Consider the following 13,979-nt stretch of genomic DNA (forward strand, 5'->3'; position numbering starts at 1 on the left):
GATCAAACCCTCTTGTCCACACCTTCCCCCCGTACTGCTACTGTATACACACAAGCGCTCCCTCAGTCAGGTCCGATTGCTTGCTGATCGTTTCTGTTCACTGTTATAAGACCGAACAGTCAAAATGTTACACACAGCAGCTTTAAAGTCACTCTGGAATTCATGTTACCTCCACCTTTACATATTATTTCAGTAAAACATAAAACCAGATTCTTTGAGTAAAACTTTTATTAGTGCGCACCATATCATACTCATTCTTGCCAGGGTAGAGATGCGTGCCGAGGAACATTGTTGCCGCCAAGCAACCCAGAGACCACATATCTATGGCCTCTGTGAACGGAAGACCCAAAATGATCTCTGGAGACCTGAGGGAGGACAAGCAAACCATGATGACATTGTCCATCAGGTCATATAACTCACAGTTTGGAGGCTTGTGATTTTAATGTGACTGGAGTTAAGATCCTCACAAAGACATGTGAGTGAGGAGGCAGGTTTATTAACTCACCGGTGTGGGGTTATCTGTCCTTCTGTCTACCATTTTTGACAGACCAATCTGAATGAGTAATCACCCAAGTATCTCCCATTAAATGTAGGTAAGAAGCTACCGACTGATGATGTCACAAAGTTTTTTCAAATTTTCAAGAAATCTGTCTTTTATAATTGGCAAAACTGTCAAAACTCTTCAGATTTAAAAAATAATAATAATAATAATAAAAATGCAGGATCAGGCACTCCAACATCAGACTTCGATCAGATCTGATCACAAATTCAGTTTAGAATTTGGATCCAGATTATGGATTTGGCGGCAATTTAAATTTAAAGTTCAGTTGTGTCTATCTCAGTAACATCTGAACAGATCAGGATGAATTTTGTCATGTTTATGTAAGACGGCAATAGCTATGAGCAGGTAAAGTAAACATTTCAGGTGTGCAAAGTGAAACCCTTGGCAGTCTGCTCTTGTATAATTTCAGCCACTAATGCACCACCACAAAGCTGTGATCCGTTTACGGGTGTGTCATCCCACTCACCGGTATGGACGGGTCTGGAGTTTTGTGCCGACTTTGGCGGCGGACACTTCACAGGCAATGCCAAAGTCGATGACTTTGACTCTGTACGGCTCCCGCAGATGGTCCACCAACATCACATTTTCCAACTTGATGTCTCCATGAATGATCCCAGCGGCCTTCAAGTGACTGAGTGCGTTAGCGAGCTGAAAGTTATTCAAATTGTTAATGTCAGCAGTGTTGGATGAATAAGATTTAGTTAGGTTAGGTGTCTGCAACCTCGAGTATGAAAAGAGACAGTTTTGTTAACATCAACAACACACAGCAAGTGGGGGGCCGTATGAAATTGATTTGGGGGCCACATGTGGCCCATGGGCCCAAGTTTGAGACCTCTGATTATGTACGTTTTATTTTTGGTTTTCAGCTACTTTGACATAGCCTATCGAGTATTGTACTTTCTCCCTGCTATTTATAACTTTCGGATCCGACCTCTCAACCCCTTTTTCCTCCATTCAAAATGAATGGAGACGAAACAAAGCCAGATCACAGCACTGTACAGCAGCAGGACGTACCTGCAGGATGATGGGTCGGATTTCTTTCAGGAGAAGAGGATTGAAACGTCTCTCCTTCATGAATTCGTACAGAGTTTTGTCCAAGTGCTCAAACTCCAGGAAAATGTGTCTCCCGTCCGTGAAGGCCCGGTACCAGTGGACGAGGTTGCATTTGTCCGACTCCAGTGATTTGAGCTTCCTCATCATGGCCACCTCTTCATTCGCAGGCTCGACGTCAAGGCCCTGTATCTTCATCATTTTGATGGCCACCGTCTTCATGTCGTTTATTCTCGTGCATTTCACGACTTTTCCAAACGTGCCTGACCCCAGGAAAGACTCCATCAGGAAGATGGTGTACTCCGAGGTCAGAGGGCCTCCGGGGTCAGGTCCAGCAACATCCCTCTCCGAACCCATCACGTGTCTGTGTCCTCAAATACCGCTCTCAATAATGCTGGCCCGATGTGATGTGATGTGAATTCATCTTCACTGAGAATGTACAACACAAACGGTTTCTATTCTGTACCCAGTGATTGCTCGTGGTATATGTTGGGTTTTTCCATTGATATCCACATCTTTTCAAGAGAAACCAACAAGTTGAAAGGTTAGGTTCAAAGATTGAATGTCCCTGCTGAATGATGCACAGCCTTTGATTTGCACACAGGCTGGAATTAACATTAACTTTGATCTGTGCTCTACATTAGTTTCCTATGGGATTTTTTTGTTTTGTTTTTTTTTGCAGTTTTCTTTGCCACATTTACTGAAAACTCTAAGAAAAATAGACTTTGATGTGCGAGTTCAGCACGTACTAGTTATAGACTGGAAAAAGAAGGACGGGATAAAAACTTAACATTGCACTATAGTAACATCATTATGTGGTGTCAGTAAAGTATCTTATTTTGTATAGTAATAGCTTGATATTGTGGAACAGTGGAAAAGTATGTACATATTGTTATTACCAAGTTGTTACCACAATATTACCTCCATAATAAAAAAGTATTACCATAAATGAGTAATAAGTGACACCAAAGATGGACAGGAAAGAGAGGCTTTATCATCACCACCACCACCACCACTACTACTACTAACTATAACTAATAACTAACTTATGTCCTTGTTATTGTTTACCATTATTTTATATTTTTTACTACTATTTAACTATTGCAACCCAATTTAAAATAGAAATCATGACGTACATTTCTTATTATTTTAACCCTAAATTTGATCTTTTAATAGTATGATTTTTTGTTCTCTTCATGTGTGCCATTATTGTTGTACTAAATTCCCAACATAGTGGTATTTATGCTTGTTTTAGTTTCCTACAGTGACAAACTGTTTAAATACCTATATATTCAAAAAGTATTCACATATGAGCTCCGATGTTTGTATAAACAGGAAGAAAAGTTTAAAAAAACCAAAAAACAGTTGAGTGTAAACATCAGGCTTTAAGTCATTTAAATAGGCTCGATAGAAACTGGTTTACAAACAGGTTAGAAAGTGAAAGGTGTTTTTTTTTTTTTCATAAAAACACACTGAGACTATTGTTTACTACAAACAAACATCTCAAAATATCATAGGCCTTTTCCACAGCTGACATTTTAACACATTGCATCATGAAAAGCACAGGATAACAATGGCTCTGTTCAGTAAAGACAAACAGTGCGACAGTGTCACCCTGACACTGAGGAAGCCAAATGGAACTCAGCTGTCATTCCTTTGATTATTTACACCTGTGGTTTTCCTGCTGTGACGTCCAAATGGCCATTAGAGCACAAAAAAAACGTCACAAGACAGACGACAAACAAAAGTGATTATCAACTCTTTATTTAGTTTATTTTATAAATACAGTTTAATATGTACATTGTACGTCTCCCACGTGGAAGACAACAAAAAGGCATCGAGGCATTTTCCTAGATTTCTAAAACCCAATCGCCACCAGCAAATGTCACCAACATCCATGTTCAATAACTCGCCTCAGGAGGAGCAAGAGGCAAACGAGGGGCAATTTAAAGTGAGTCAGTGAGCTTCTTCTTTTTTCTTTTTTTTACTTATGTCACTGACAAGATCTACAGTAAAATCAATCAGGAAGAGGATAAGGCCATTCAGTAAAAAGTCAACGACTGCCAAGCCCGCTTACTAACAAGATGATTTGATTTCCACAATATTGTTTCCTAGTTGGAACATATTTACGGTCACAAAATACCCTTCAGAACCACAAATGAAAGCCCAGAACAAAAGAAAAAACACACACAGCTTAATCACAAATGCTACCTCAAAAAACCTTGCTGATGTATAATGTTTATGGCAGAACCCATTTTTGCATTTTAGCTATTTTAGTCAAAGTAATGTGAGTAAAAGGAGTGCTTTTTGTCCTTTTTTTTCTTCTAAATATGTCTTTACAAATGTAATGACCCTATAACCACAATCCTGAGATCATCTGGAGAATAAAAATGAACGATAAGTGATCTCCATATTCACTCCTAACAACTACCGCCCTATATAGTATTTATTTGTTTTATTACTGTATACTTTCAAAGTGAAATAGTCCCTCAAGTTAATCTTGACACCCTTAAATTACCTTTAAAATGACCACAAAAAGCAAGCGACTAAAGCACGGAAACATCACGCAGAGAAAAAGTTCAGCTGTGCTGAACGGTGGGTGCACCGACAATGTTTTGCCTTAAACTAATCCAAAAAAAAAAAAAGAATTATAAGTATAGAATATGTATACTGGTCTTAAACTGTGATGCAGTGACACATAAAACCTTCCATTTTTAAAAAAAAAAAAATGAGACTACTACGTAATCTATAGCATCATTTTGGTTTCAAAGTCAACTTTACTATAATGAAGTAATCTACTTGGAGGAAATCACTTTATCATTCATTCTTTCAATATTCAATTGAGAATCAAAAATTGGAAATTAAAACGGCATCATTTCATGACATGTTTTCCGATCTTGAACGAAAGGGTTGTTGTTGTTGTTGTTGTCGTCATCAAATGTGCATGAGAAAAACTTTCTCTAAAAAGAGCAGTCCACATTCCTAAGCACAAACAGCTCAGGACGGTACCAGCTGCAACTCGCTAATCACAAAGGCCTCGATGTAGCACTGGCCGCTATCATCTGTCTACAGAATGTGACTCTTTGTATTTCCACTGAGGCTAACCACAGGACTGATAACTCAACTACGCAGTCCTCCCCAAGGTCTGCTCTACAGGAAGGCGCCAGACATCTTAACCTGACGTCTCCCTTTTCTCCCCCTTTTCTCCAAAACCTTTTAAATACCATAACTAATCTCAGAATTTTGACTCATTTCTCAGAATTCCGACTTTAATCTCCAACTCATCTCCGACTCCAGAAACTGCATCCTTGCAATCGCCGCAACAAAATGTAGCAAATAAATCTAAAAAAAAACAAAAAAACAATTTGGGCTGAATGTGATGTGGATATTTAATTTCTCCCACTCACATTGAAACTGGAATTTAGTTTTATTCTATATTTAAATGTGGTTAGTTTATGGCTTTATTTGTCTTAAGAGATGAGCTCGTCGTAAATAAACAACTTCTAGTTTCAATGCGAGTGGGAGAAATTATAATATCCACATCACGTTCAGCCAAATTTGTTAAATTTGCTACATTTGATTAATGCACAAACTCAGTACGGAAAACAACCCTAAAGTTTCTTATTCTTTCATTCAACATTGGAAAACAGTTGGAAAACAGTTGTATTTATTTTTTTATTTAGATCCTCAATTGAATGTTGAAAGAACAAATGATGCATGGATCGGAGTCTTAACACCAGGGAAGCCAAGTTGACCCGGTGACTTCAACTCATTTTTGACCTGGAACCTTGGCATGAAGATAACATTTTGGTAGTTCAAACCTGGGACAATTTGGTCAAACGGTTTTGGGGGTTTAACTTAGTGAAAGAGGTAAAAATGAAGTTGATTTGGAGCAAAGCACAATTCTCATTGGTCAGAACACAAAAACAGGACAGCTGGTGACCCAGTACAGTATATCGCTCGCACAGGCCGACATGCTCTGTGCATGCATGCATTCTTTACGCCTACTGTATGTAAGTGACATCTTCATTAGTTTAAATCATGTTGTCATGCAGTTCATACGTTGGTACATGGTACATGAGCTCCAGGTTTATGTGTGTGTGTGTGTGTGTGTAAACTATTAAAAATAGAAAAGGCATTGAAACCCACTCATATTGAATTAATTAAGACATAGCCTCTTATTACACTGCATAGTCACTTGCTGTACAATACATTTACAAATTATTATTTAAAGCACTTAAAAAACTACTTCAACCTTTTTAGTTCAATGACATAATCTCATCTGAAGGAGTGAAGAAATAACAAGTTTTCGACAGCCGTCACCGAAGCCCTTGCAACGTCGCCACGGCAACGTCACTCACTGGGAATGTTCCGCTCTGAAACTGAGGCTTCCCTTTCCATATATATTAAAAAAGAGCAAGATGAGAGGAATGAATACAAGTACTCTTTTACACCTGGCATTAAAACACAGTTTTGAACCCAGAATTAATACACTTCTATGAACAACAAAGGTTGGTGGTAGACGTCTGTCGTTTGGTTTTTTCATGTGTCATGTGACAATGGAGGAACACCACTTCCTTAAGGGATAATTCAGGTTTTTCGAGTGGTTTTATGAGGTATTGACACAGTGAGTGCACTGGCGTTTCTGTGAACACTCCATCTTATTATTATTATATTATTGTTTGAATTTAAGACACCAAACAAAAGCCTCACCTGTTAACTTCTATCGTGTGCTTACATCTATGATTCTATATCTATGGAAAGGAAAAAATGAAATAGCATGAATATTGAGAAAAAAAGTCAGATAATCTTAAAATTCTGACTTTTTACTCAGAATTCCGACTTTTTTTCTCAGAATTCATGTTGTTTTATTCTTTTTACATGTGGCCCTAATACTCTTCCGTATACATGCTTTATTTGGCCGTTAGACACAATTTCCAGCTAGAAACTGAAAGGTGTCAGTACCTCACACAACCATACTTCCAAACCCCTGCAGAGTAGCTGTTGTCATGATTATTAGAGCGACTACACTTTGTGCTCAATGTGGTCAAAGAGCGTCTCTGACCACTTCTCTTGGCTCCATGCGTTCTCAGTACATTTTCCTGTACGTGGTCAAGCATCGTCTCATCGCACTTCGATCCCCTATTTTACTGCCTGGTGTAAACCGAGTACATGTTACATACATACAGATGGCACATAACTTTGGAGTATCTGTGTCTGATTCTCATGAAACACAAATCCCAGAATGATGCACAAGAGGTGCTGCAAATAAAAGATGAAATTAAGACACAAGGATTGCATTTCCAGTGTGTAAGGCAACCAGACGAAACAAATGCAAATGTCTCTTTTCTACAAAACTCCCAAAAATGCCCCTCTCTGGGCCTCATCTGTGAAGACGACTTAAGAGAATAACCCAGAATGATTCAGCGGCAACAATGTGATATGCATCAACGCTGACAACAGTTACAGTCATTGCCGTGTAACCTGTTGACATCGAAATGACTCGACGTTCCCACTGAGTCTGAACATTTCTGTGTTTATAGAGCGAAAATAGCCAAATCACATCAACAAATTCAACTGAAAACACCTGCTTAGAATCATCCGACAGCAACATTAGCATTTATTTATACATTTAAAATGTGGTGTTTGTTTGTTCGTTCATATGCTGGTGACTGATTTGGCTTGTAAATAACTGTAGTCGTTGTCCTTGCCGCGACTCTGCATTTTGACTTGTAGCTCGTCACTGGAATCAACAGTGGGTGCTGGTTAATACTGAAGAACACAGACCAAAAAACTATTCTCGTCTTCACCACGACAACAGTCAACAATTGTAACAATAATCTACCACTTTGTTTATGAGCTATCAACATTGGTAAAGCATCCTAGACTGTATCGACCCTGTCCTATGACACAATATGGCCTAAATCCAAATTTTATTTATTACTCCACAATAAATAGATGAAAAAATATATGATCCAGAGAATATAAAGCGGTTTTAAATATATGCTTCATTATCGACGTTTCAAATGAACAGTTCACGACTCTAAAAGAGAGGAGACTAATTCAATCTTCTCTCATGGGTACATTTAAATTTTCTGGTAAGAAGGGAAATATTTGAATCACCTTAGGACTGCGATCTCAAATGATGTATCCAACCAAACCCTCTTAGCCAAAGCCTTTGTAAATCACCTTAAACAAAGTGATGAGTGGTGTTAAACACACTGGGAGTTGAAGATATATATTGCAGTTTACACAAACGATCTCCATGAGTGAGTGATGAATATTTCATTCAACAAAGCCCTCCTCTTAAGAAGCAGACAAAAAAAATGTGCAAGACTTAAAGCTATGGCATCAGAAACTGTTAGTTTACCTTAAAATGGAGGATTCAGTTTAAGTGAGGCAAAAAAAAAAGTGTGTGTGTGTGTTTGTGGGGGTGAGAAGCCTGGACAGAGCCAGCATCTCCTGAGGTAGGGTGAAATTAGCCCGCAGCGTTACTTGACTTTTTGAGCCCATTTCAGGTCGTCCGCTCTGGGCTTCTCTCCCGTCACACCCTGGATGAGATCCTCCAGGTTCCTCCAGAAGCCCAGCTTCTCCAGTGGGTAGTTCAACCAACCTGCAGAGACACATGTCACTGGTAAATATGCCCCAACAAAATCTCGTCAAAATCATCATCTTTAAGATACTTTTTTTGGCCTGGCATACAATCTATGATTTAAGGTTGTCCAAGACAAAAGATGCCAAACATGAAACAATAACCGGGATTTATTTGATCTTGAGAAGTGAGAAGTCGTAAAACCTGGCCTTGCGACTTAAGATCGCTTGATAAAAGTTTCTGACACTCGTACGTTTACATGCACAGTTTAATGGAGCTAAGGCTGTAGTCTGACTAAGACAGGCAAGAGTCTGAGTATACAGGCAGAGGAGAAAATCGCTTTATTGGCCATAGGTGGTACTGTATCTCTCTGTCAGCTGGAGCGTATTGACTCCTGTTGACCTGACTTCCTGTTGACCTTTACATCGCAGGAAAACAACAGCATATGGCGTGATGGGGGCAGTGAAGTGAATGGTACTGGGGTTCCAAAGCATAAATGTTGTCTGTCCGTCAGTCCAGAAGTGGGTCTTCTTTTAGCTTTCACTCTTGCCAACGTCATCATGTTGTTTGTTCTTTTCTAACAGTACTGCAGTCTTTATGTCGTCAAAGACCGGGGAGAAAATCTTGCGTGTGTGTGTGCATAATTCCAAGTCCGACTTCAGTCCGACTAAGTGTTTACATGCAGGAGTAATCGGACTATGAATCGCATTATCCAAGTATGTTAGTCTAAGACTAGCTCGATTTTAGTCGGACTAATGTGTTTACATTAAGACAAACAAATTACTGTGTTAGTCTGACTAAAATCAGACTTTTTACATGTTTGTAAAACGTGTCAGAAACTTAAAATGACCACAGTTTGACTGGCTGCTACAATCTACATCTACTGACTTGCAGTGTTACATGAAATCAGTGGCAGCGTGAGACAGTCAATTTGCGACGGTTGTAAATGGAATGACAGTATGTGAGAATGTGGGTCAGTAGAAAAAACCAAAGCCAATCTCAAGTCTTGTGTCGTAACCTATGACTCATAAGTGTCAGCATCATACAGACTGTTTGCGTCAGCCTTGTACGATCATGATGATTGTAGAACAGTGTTGAAATCTCAAAAAGACGAACCTGTAGTGATGCAGAAGTATGTCTCATGGGGGGAGACATGGTGGATGCGATGGTGCTTGCGAGGAAGGATGACGTGGCAGTCCTGCAGCAACACAACCCAACCAGGAAGGCCGAAATACGTGTGCGACCACTTGTGGATCTGGTTGGTGAGCGTCACAAAGATGGCGAGTGCAAACAAGAAGCAGTACCATGGGTAGACGTGGTAAATCTCCGCTGCAATTAAAAGGAAGAAAGAAACAAAGTGGAAGGGAAACGTAGATCAGATTACAGTTTTTTCACGCAGCAGAACATGTCAGGCTCGGGTTGTTGATATAAAAACACACCAGGGCTGAGGGTGAGGAAGTTGAAGGCCATGTTTGCCAGAGGGACGATGGTCAGCATGCAATTGTCCCCGTTGGTCTCGATGAAGTCGTGGCGGGTAATGGCTGTGGGGTCGATATGGTGCTCTCTGAATGGTCGTATGAAGGCCTGCAGGTCAGATCACATCAGTTCAGAACAAAAATGGATTCTAGCTTTTTTAAAAAAAAAAAAAAAAACTTAATTAATGCAAACTTCACCTTTCCAAAGATGGGTAGATCCACTGATCCCCAAGTATCAGCGGCCCAGTGAACAAGTCCTGATGCAAAGTCTGCTGTGAGTATTCCTGCAACTAAAAATGAGTTGGAGGAGTAAATATTTACTATTCTTTTTCTTATTTCAATTTTTTTTTCTCTCCAATCTGCAACACTTACCAGTGCCCAATGGGATGTGCCACAAATGCCCAACGTTGAAATTGGCAAGGAGGTGAATGAAATTGAAGGCCATGAGAGAGAAGCAGAAGACGACACTAATCCATTCTTGGCATCTTTTACCTTAAAGAAAAACAACAGGAGCACACATTTTAATACAAACAGAGGATTGCTGCACATTCAAGTCCTTAGTCCACAGCACCTGGACTTGATGAGGACATTATGGAATTGAAAATAAAATGTCCAAGGGTTTGTAAACCAGAATTAATAATCAGATGCATCTTTATGACAGTGACAGTTACACATTACCCTGGACTTTGCTAGTTGTAAAACACCGTAGAGGAACTGGGTCAAAGATATCAGTGTGCATCTTTAAAGAGTCTGATCAACTCTTAACTCAAACTGTTTGATTACAGAGTGGGTGCACAGGGCAGAGTCTGTATGAAGTTTACAGTTTTGTTCTGAGAGTCATAGAACTCTGTGTACACAGTGTGACGTCATAACACATTTATAAATTCCACAAAGAAGAAATATTGCAAGTAAACAAAGACCAACAATGGAGGACATGCAGCATTTCATGTTTGTTTCTTCTTTGCTTTCTGGGCTGCACCAAACAAAAAACCCATTTTTCCTGTCACACATAAGACTTTGTGAAGACTCTGTGAACAAGGCAGGTGACAGTGAATAGTATCTGGACAGTAGGGTACCAAAATCTAGGATGGTACGGATCAGCTACTTTTGCTGTGTTTCCATCATGTTGCAGTTTGGTTTGGAACAGTAAAGCCCTGGGTCAGGCTTGGGTTTCGACTCAGAACAGTACCTTTTACTTGGTAGGCGGGGTGTGGGCTGTGCCCGATGGCCATGTGGCGTGACGTCATACTGGTGTGACAATGGCGAATGCCACACAACAGACAACAACACAGCGCACAATAACAGAGGACTTCCAGCAGCTCATTTTGCCCTACCTGGTTGTTTGTCTCAATAAGACATCAAACTCTGTATGAGAACAGACGTTAAAGAAACATCAGTCACAAAGGACCAACACTTTTCTTTCAGGTGTAGCTCCTCACATACCATACTGTACCATTACTCAGGGACCCCAAGGGAAGGGAACTGAAAAATGGAACAGTTGGGGCCGGTTATTTTGGTACTGTTCCAAAAAAATGATGTGCCGTACCTGTAGGATTTGTGTGACTTTCCCCCCACAACCACTATAGGAGTTGTATTATATTTCTTATATTCTGTCTGAGGCTGACACCGGCTCCTGGTCATGCAACAATACCTACCAGCAAACAATCAGAAGCCAGTAGTGCCACAGTACAGGACTTAGTCGCTACAGTACCGAAACATGGTTTTATGCACCCTTCTCTATGTTTGACAGGCCTGAACTGAACAGAATTGTACCACTTGGTGGGAAACAAGAATAAAGAGATGAGACAAGTCACACAGACCCATGCCCCAGTTCACGGGGAGGGGAGAGAGGGGCTTCTATTTGTCTGTGCCCAAAAGAGCAAATATCTCATGCTACGCCCATGTTCATAAAGTTCTCCAGTGTTGGTGAGCTGCTTAAAAGGAAGCCAGTATTTGTGCAATGGGCGGAAAGGCCTGTCACCCTTGAATGGTCAACTCCAAATGACAATATTGTGGAAGGACTGGGTCCAAACGCCAAAACTACGTTGTTTTTTTTTGTTGTTGTAAGAGTTATAGATTCACAAACAAGGGTCATGAAAGGTCACGGCGGGTTCCGTGCAACACGTGCAGCTTGTCACGAGAGCGTGGACATGTCAAAAAACGCACAAAAACCAGCCAATTTCAGATCATTCATGTTGTGTAACAACAACAATAACACTGACCAGACCAGAGCTGTCGCTGCTTGTTCCGCGTCACCTGATTCTGCCATTTCACTATAAACCGGCGATTTTTATTTTTATTTCGTGGTTTAACAAGTTGTTTTGTTTCAGTCTTGTTACTTGGTAACTACATAAAGACCGTCGTTACATCACGCCACTCACGTCCACTTGGGAGACAAGCGCATAGGACGCAGAGCAACCACACAAAGATCCACTCACTCACCTGGCGAGTACAGAGTGGCCAGTTCCCTAGCCCCGGCGTGTTGTGGACCCCATCTAGCCACCCCTCGACCCGGTCCTTGCGGGTCCGGGCTCTGATTTTCCTCTACGCAGCCGTTCTTGTTAACCATTCTCGCCATTTCTCCCCGTCAGAGTCTCCACTCTCAGTCAGGAACCATCGGAGTCATCGACTTCCTCAGCCCACGGCCAACGTAGAGACTTAAGCCAATCACGAGCAACTCGGTGAGCACCACAGCCAATCAGCGGAGGGAAGACCGTTTCGGAACGCGAACGTGACCAATAGTGGCTCGCAGCGGAAAGACCGCATTTCCCGGCCCCACCCGTCGTGTCAGCGCTATCCACCTTCACCGGTAGAGGGCGGTGTCGGTTTATTGATAAACACCGGAACATGTGTCACAGCGATTTCGCTCCCCCGTTTGAATATGCTTCAACGAGCTTCAACTATGGAGAAAAAGAGCCAAAAACTGACAACATATATTGAGGTGAGTTGTCAATTTGTGTTAGAACTAGTTGCTGCAGATTTAAGGAGTCTATTGAAATTGAAAAACTATTAAAATAAGTCACACATTTTTAGACTACTTGGGCCAACAAAAATGTGACAATTCAGTTTTTGAGGACGTCCTTAAATGCATTGTTTTGTCCACATATACCAAAGATTTTCTTTTCCTCGTTTTCTTCTTTTGTTATAGATAACAGTAACATTAGACGTAATGTTTCAGCAATGCTAAAACGACCACATCTCTAACACTTTATTGGAACACACCACAAAATAGAGAAAAAGCAGCTACTACCGGTTAAAGTGTCAAGTATTTAGTGTGACCTCAGACCTGCCCTTTCACTGAAACCTGGAGTAAAACCTGTTTGTCGTGTTGAGAAATATCTGCTGTGAAAAAAGTCTATTACACCAGGTTTATTCAAGACAATTCTGAGACTTACAGACACATGTTAATCTGAGTTAAACTCATTGCTAATATACAACACCAATTTTCAACCAATGATCACAGAATTAGACATAAAACTGACAACAAAACAAAACTGGTGGCGCCTGAATACTTTTGCACAATGCTGAGAAATGTGAGTATATGCTGTGTTTAAGTAAAAAATAACAACCTCAAACTAGTTGATATGTGATGAATCGATGAATCGTTTGCAGCCCTAATAATAACTAATAACCTGCCACCACCGAGGCAAAACTAAGTTCATAGGAAATTAAAGCAGCCTGGATAATCTATGGATTATGACAAAATGGTCCCCTGGTATAATAGGCCTACAGTTACTGGTAAAGAACAAAAGAGGCAGATTAGAAGAGAAACAAGACAACATTGTTTTGTGCTTTGTGTTCATTCTCTGTGTATTCAGCGTAGCTATTTACATTGTTTAGTATTTGAAAATAAGAAACAATGATAGTTGCTAGGGCCACAAGACTGAAATAGACACATACGTTTATGTTGTTTTGTGATTGTTTTTGTCTCTTTGTTGATATCTTGTTGTCATTTTATGTCTCATGCTCACTTGTTTAACTCTGACTTGCACAAAACAAATATTATTGGTAACAGTAGTGGTGGCCTTTGTCTATGGTCTATAATCCTGGGCCCGTGTCCATTTGGCATTTGATAATCCATCCAAGGCCCTGCTTAATTCATTGTATTCAAGGGGTTTACTGCCACTAAGATGACTATGGCTTTCCTCCAGAAGTAAAGTATGCAAGTTTTATCAGGGGAAAAACATTACAGGGAATTTAAATGCATTTTCCTTGTGAAGTGAAGTTTTTATTGTGATATTTATTCCTTAAATTAAGTAAATGATCTAAGTAATTAAAAATACTGTGTCTGAACTACCAA

At 40.2% G+C, this 13,979-nt stretch overlaps 2 protein-coding genes across 2 annotated transcripts in view; one reads left to right on the forward strand and one right to left on the reverse strand.

Annotated features, from left to right (window-relative positions):
- Window positions 1-3,360: 3,360 nt before the first annotated feature.
- peds1 (plasmanylethanolamine desaturase 1) lies at window positions 3,361-12,327 on the reverse strand. Its single transcript, XM_044038588.1, has 6 exons — window positions 12,122-12,327; window positions 10,052-10,171; window positions 9,878-9,969; window positions 9,644-9,788; window positions 9,321-9,533; window positions 3,361-8,225 (listed from the first exon to the last, which is right to left on the reverse strand). The coding sequence occupies exons 1-6, from the start codon at window positions 12,255-12,257 to the stop codon at window positions 8,104-8,106; spliced, it is 828 nt and encodes a 275-aa protein (XP_043894523.1). The 5' UTR covers window positions 12,258-12,327; the 3' UTR covers window positions 3,361-8,103.
- A 1-nt stretch (window position 12,328) lies between these two features.
- The window catches only part of LOC122777379 (kelch-like protein 12), a 40,722-nt gene continuing 39,071 nt past the window's right edge, over window positions 12,329-13,979 (forward strand). Inside the window, exon 1 of the mRNA XM_044038584.1 lies at window positions 12,329-12,620. The gene's annotated coding sequence lies outside the window, so the exon portion shown is untranslated. The remainder of the gene's footprint in view (window positions 12,621-13,979) is intronic.

The sequence above is a fragment of the Solea senegalensis genome, linkage group LG11 (assembly GCF_019176455.1).
Source record: "Solea senegalensis isolate Sse05_10M linkage group LG11, IFAPA_SoseM_1, whole genome shotgun sequence".
NCBI lineage: Eukaryota > Metazoa > Chordata > Actinopteri > Pleuronectiformes > Soleidae > Solea > Solea senegalensis.

Excerpts from the sequence above, each read along its gene's own strand:
- peds1 (XM_044038588.1), bottom strand. The coding sequence starts at position 12,257 with ATGGCGAGAATGGTTAACAAGAACGGCTGCGTAGAGGAAAATCAGAGC. Across the intron at positions 10,172-12,121 it reads GGCCACTCTGTACTCGCCAG|GTAAAAGATGCCAAGAATGG; the intron begins GTGAGTGAGTGG and ends TTTTTCTTTAAG. Across the intron at positions 9,970-10,051 it reads GCACATCCCATTGGGCACTG|TTGCAGGAATACTCACAGCA; the intron begins GTAAGTGTTGCA and ends ACTCATTTTTAG.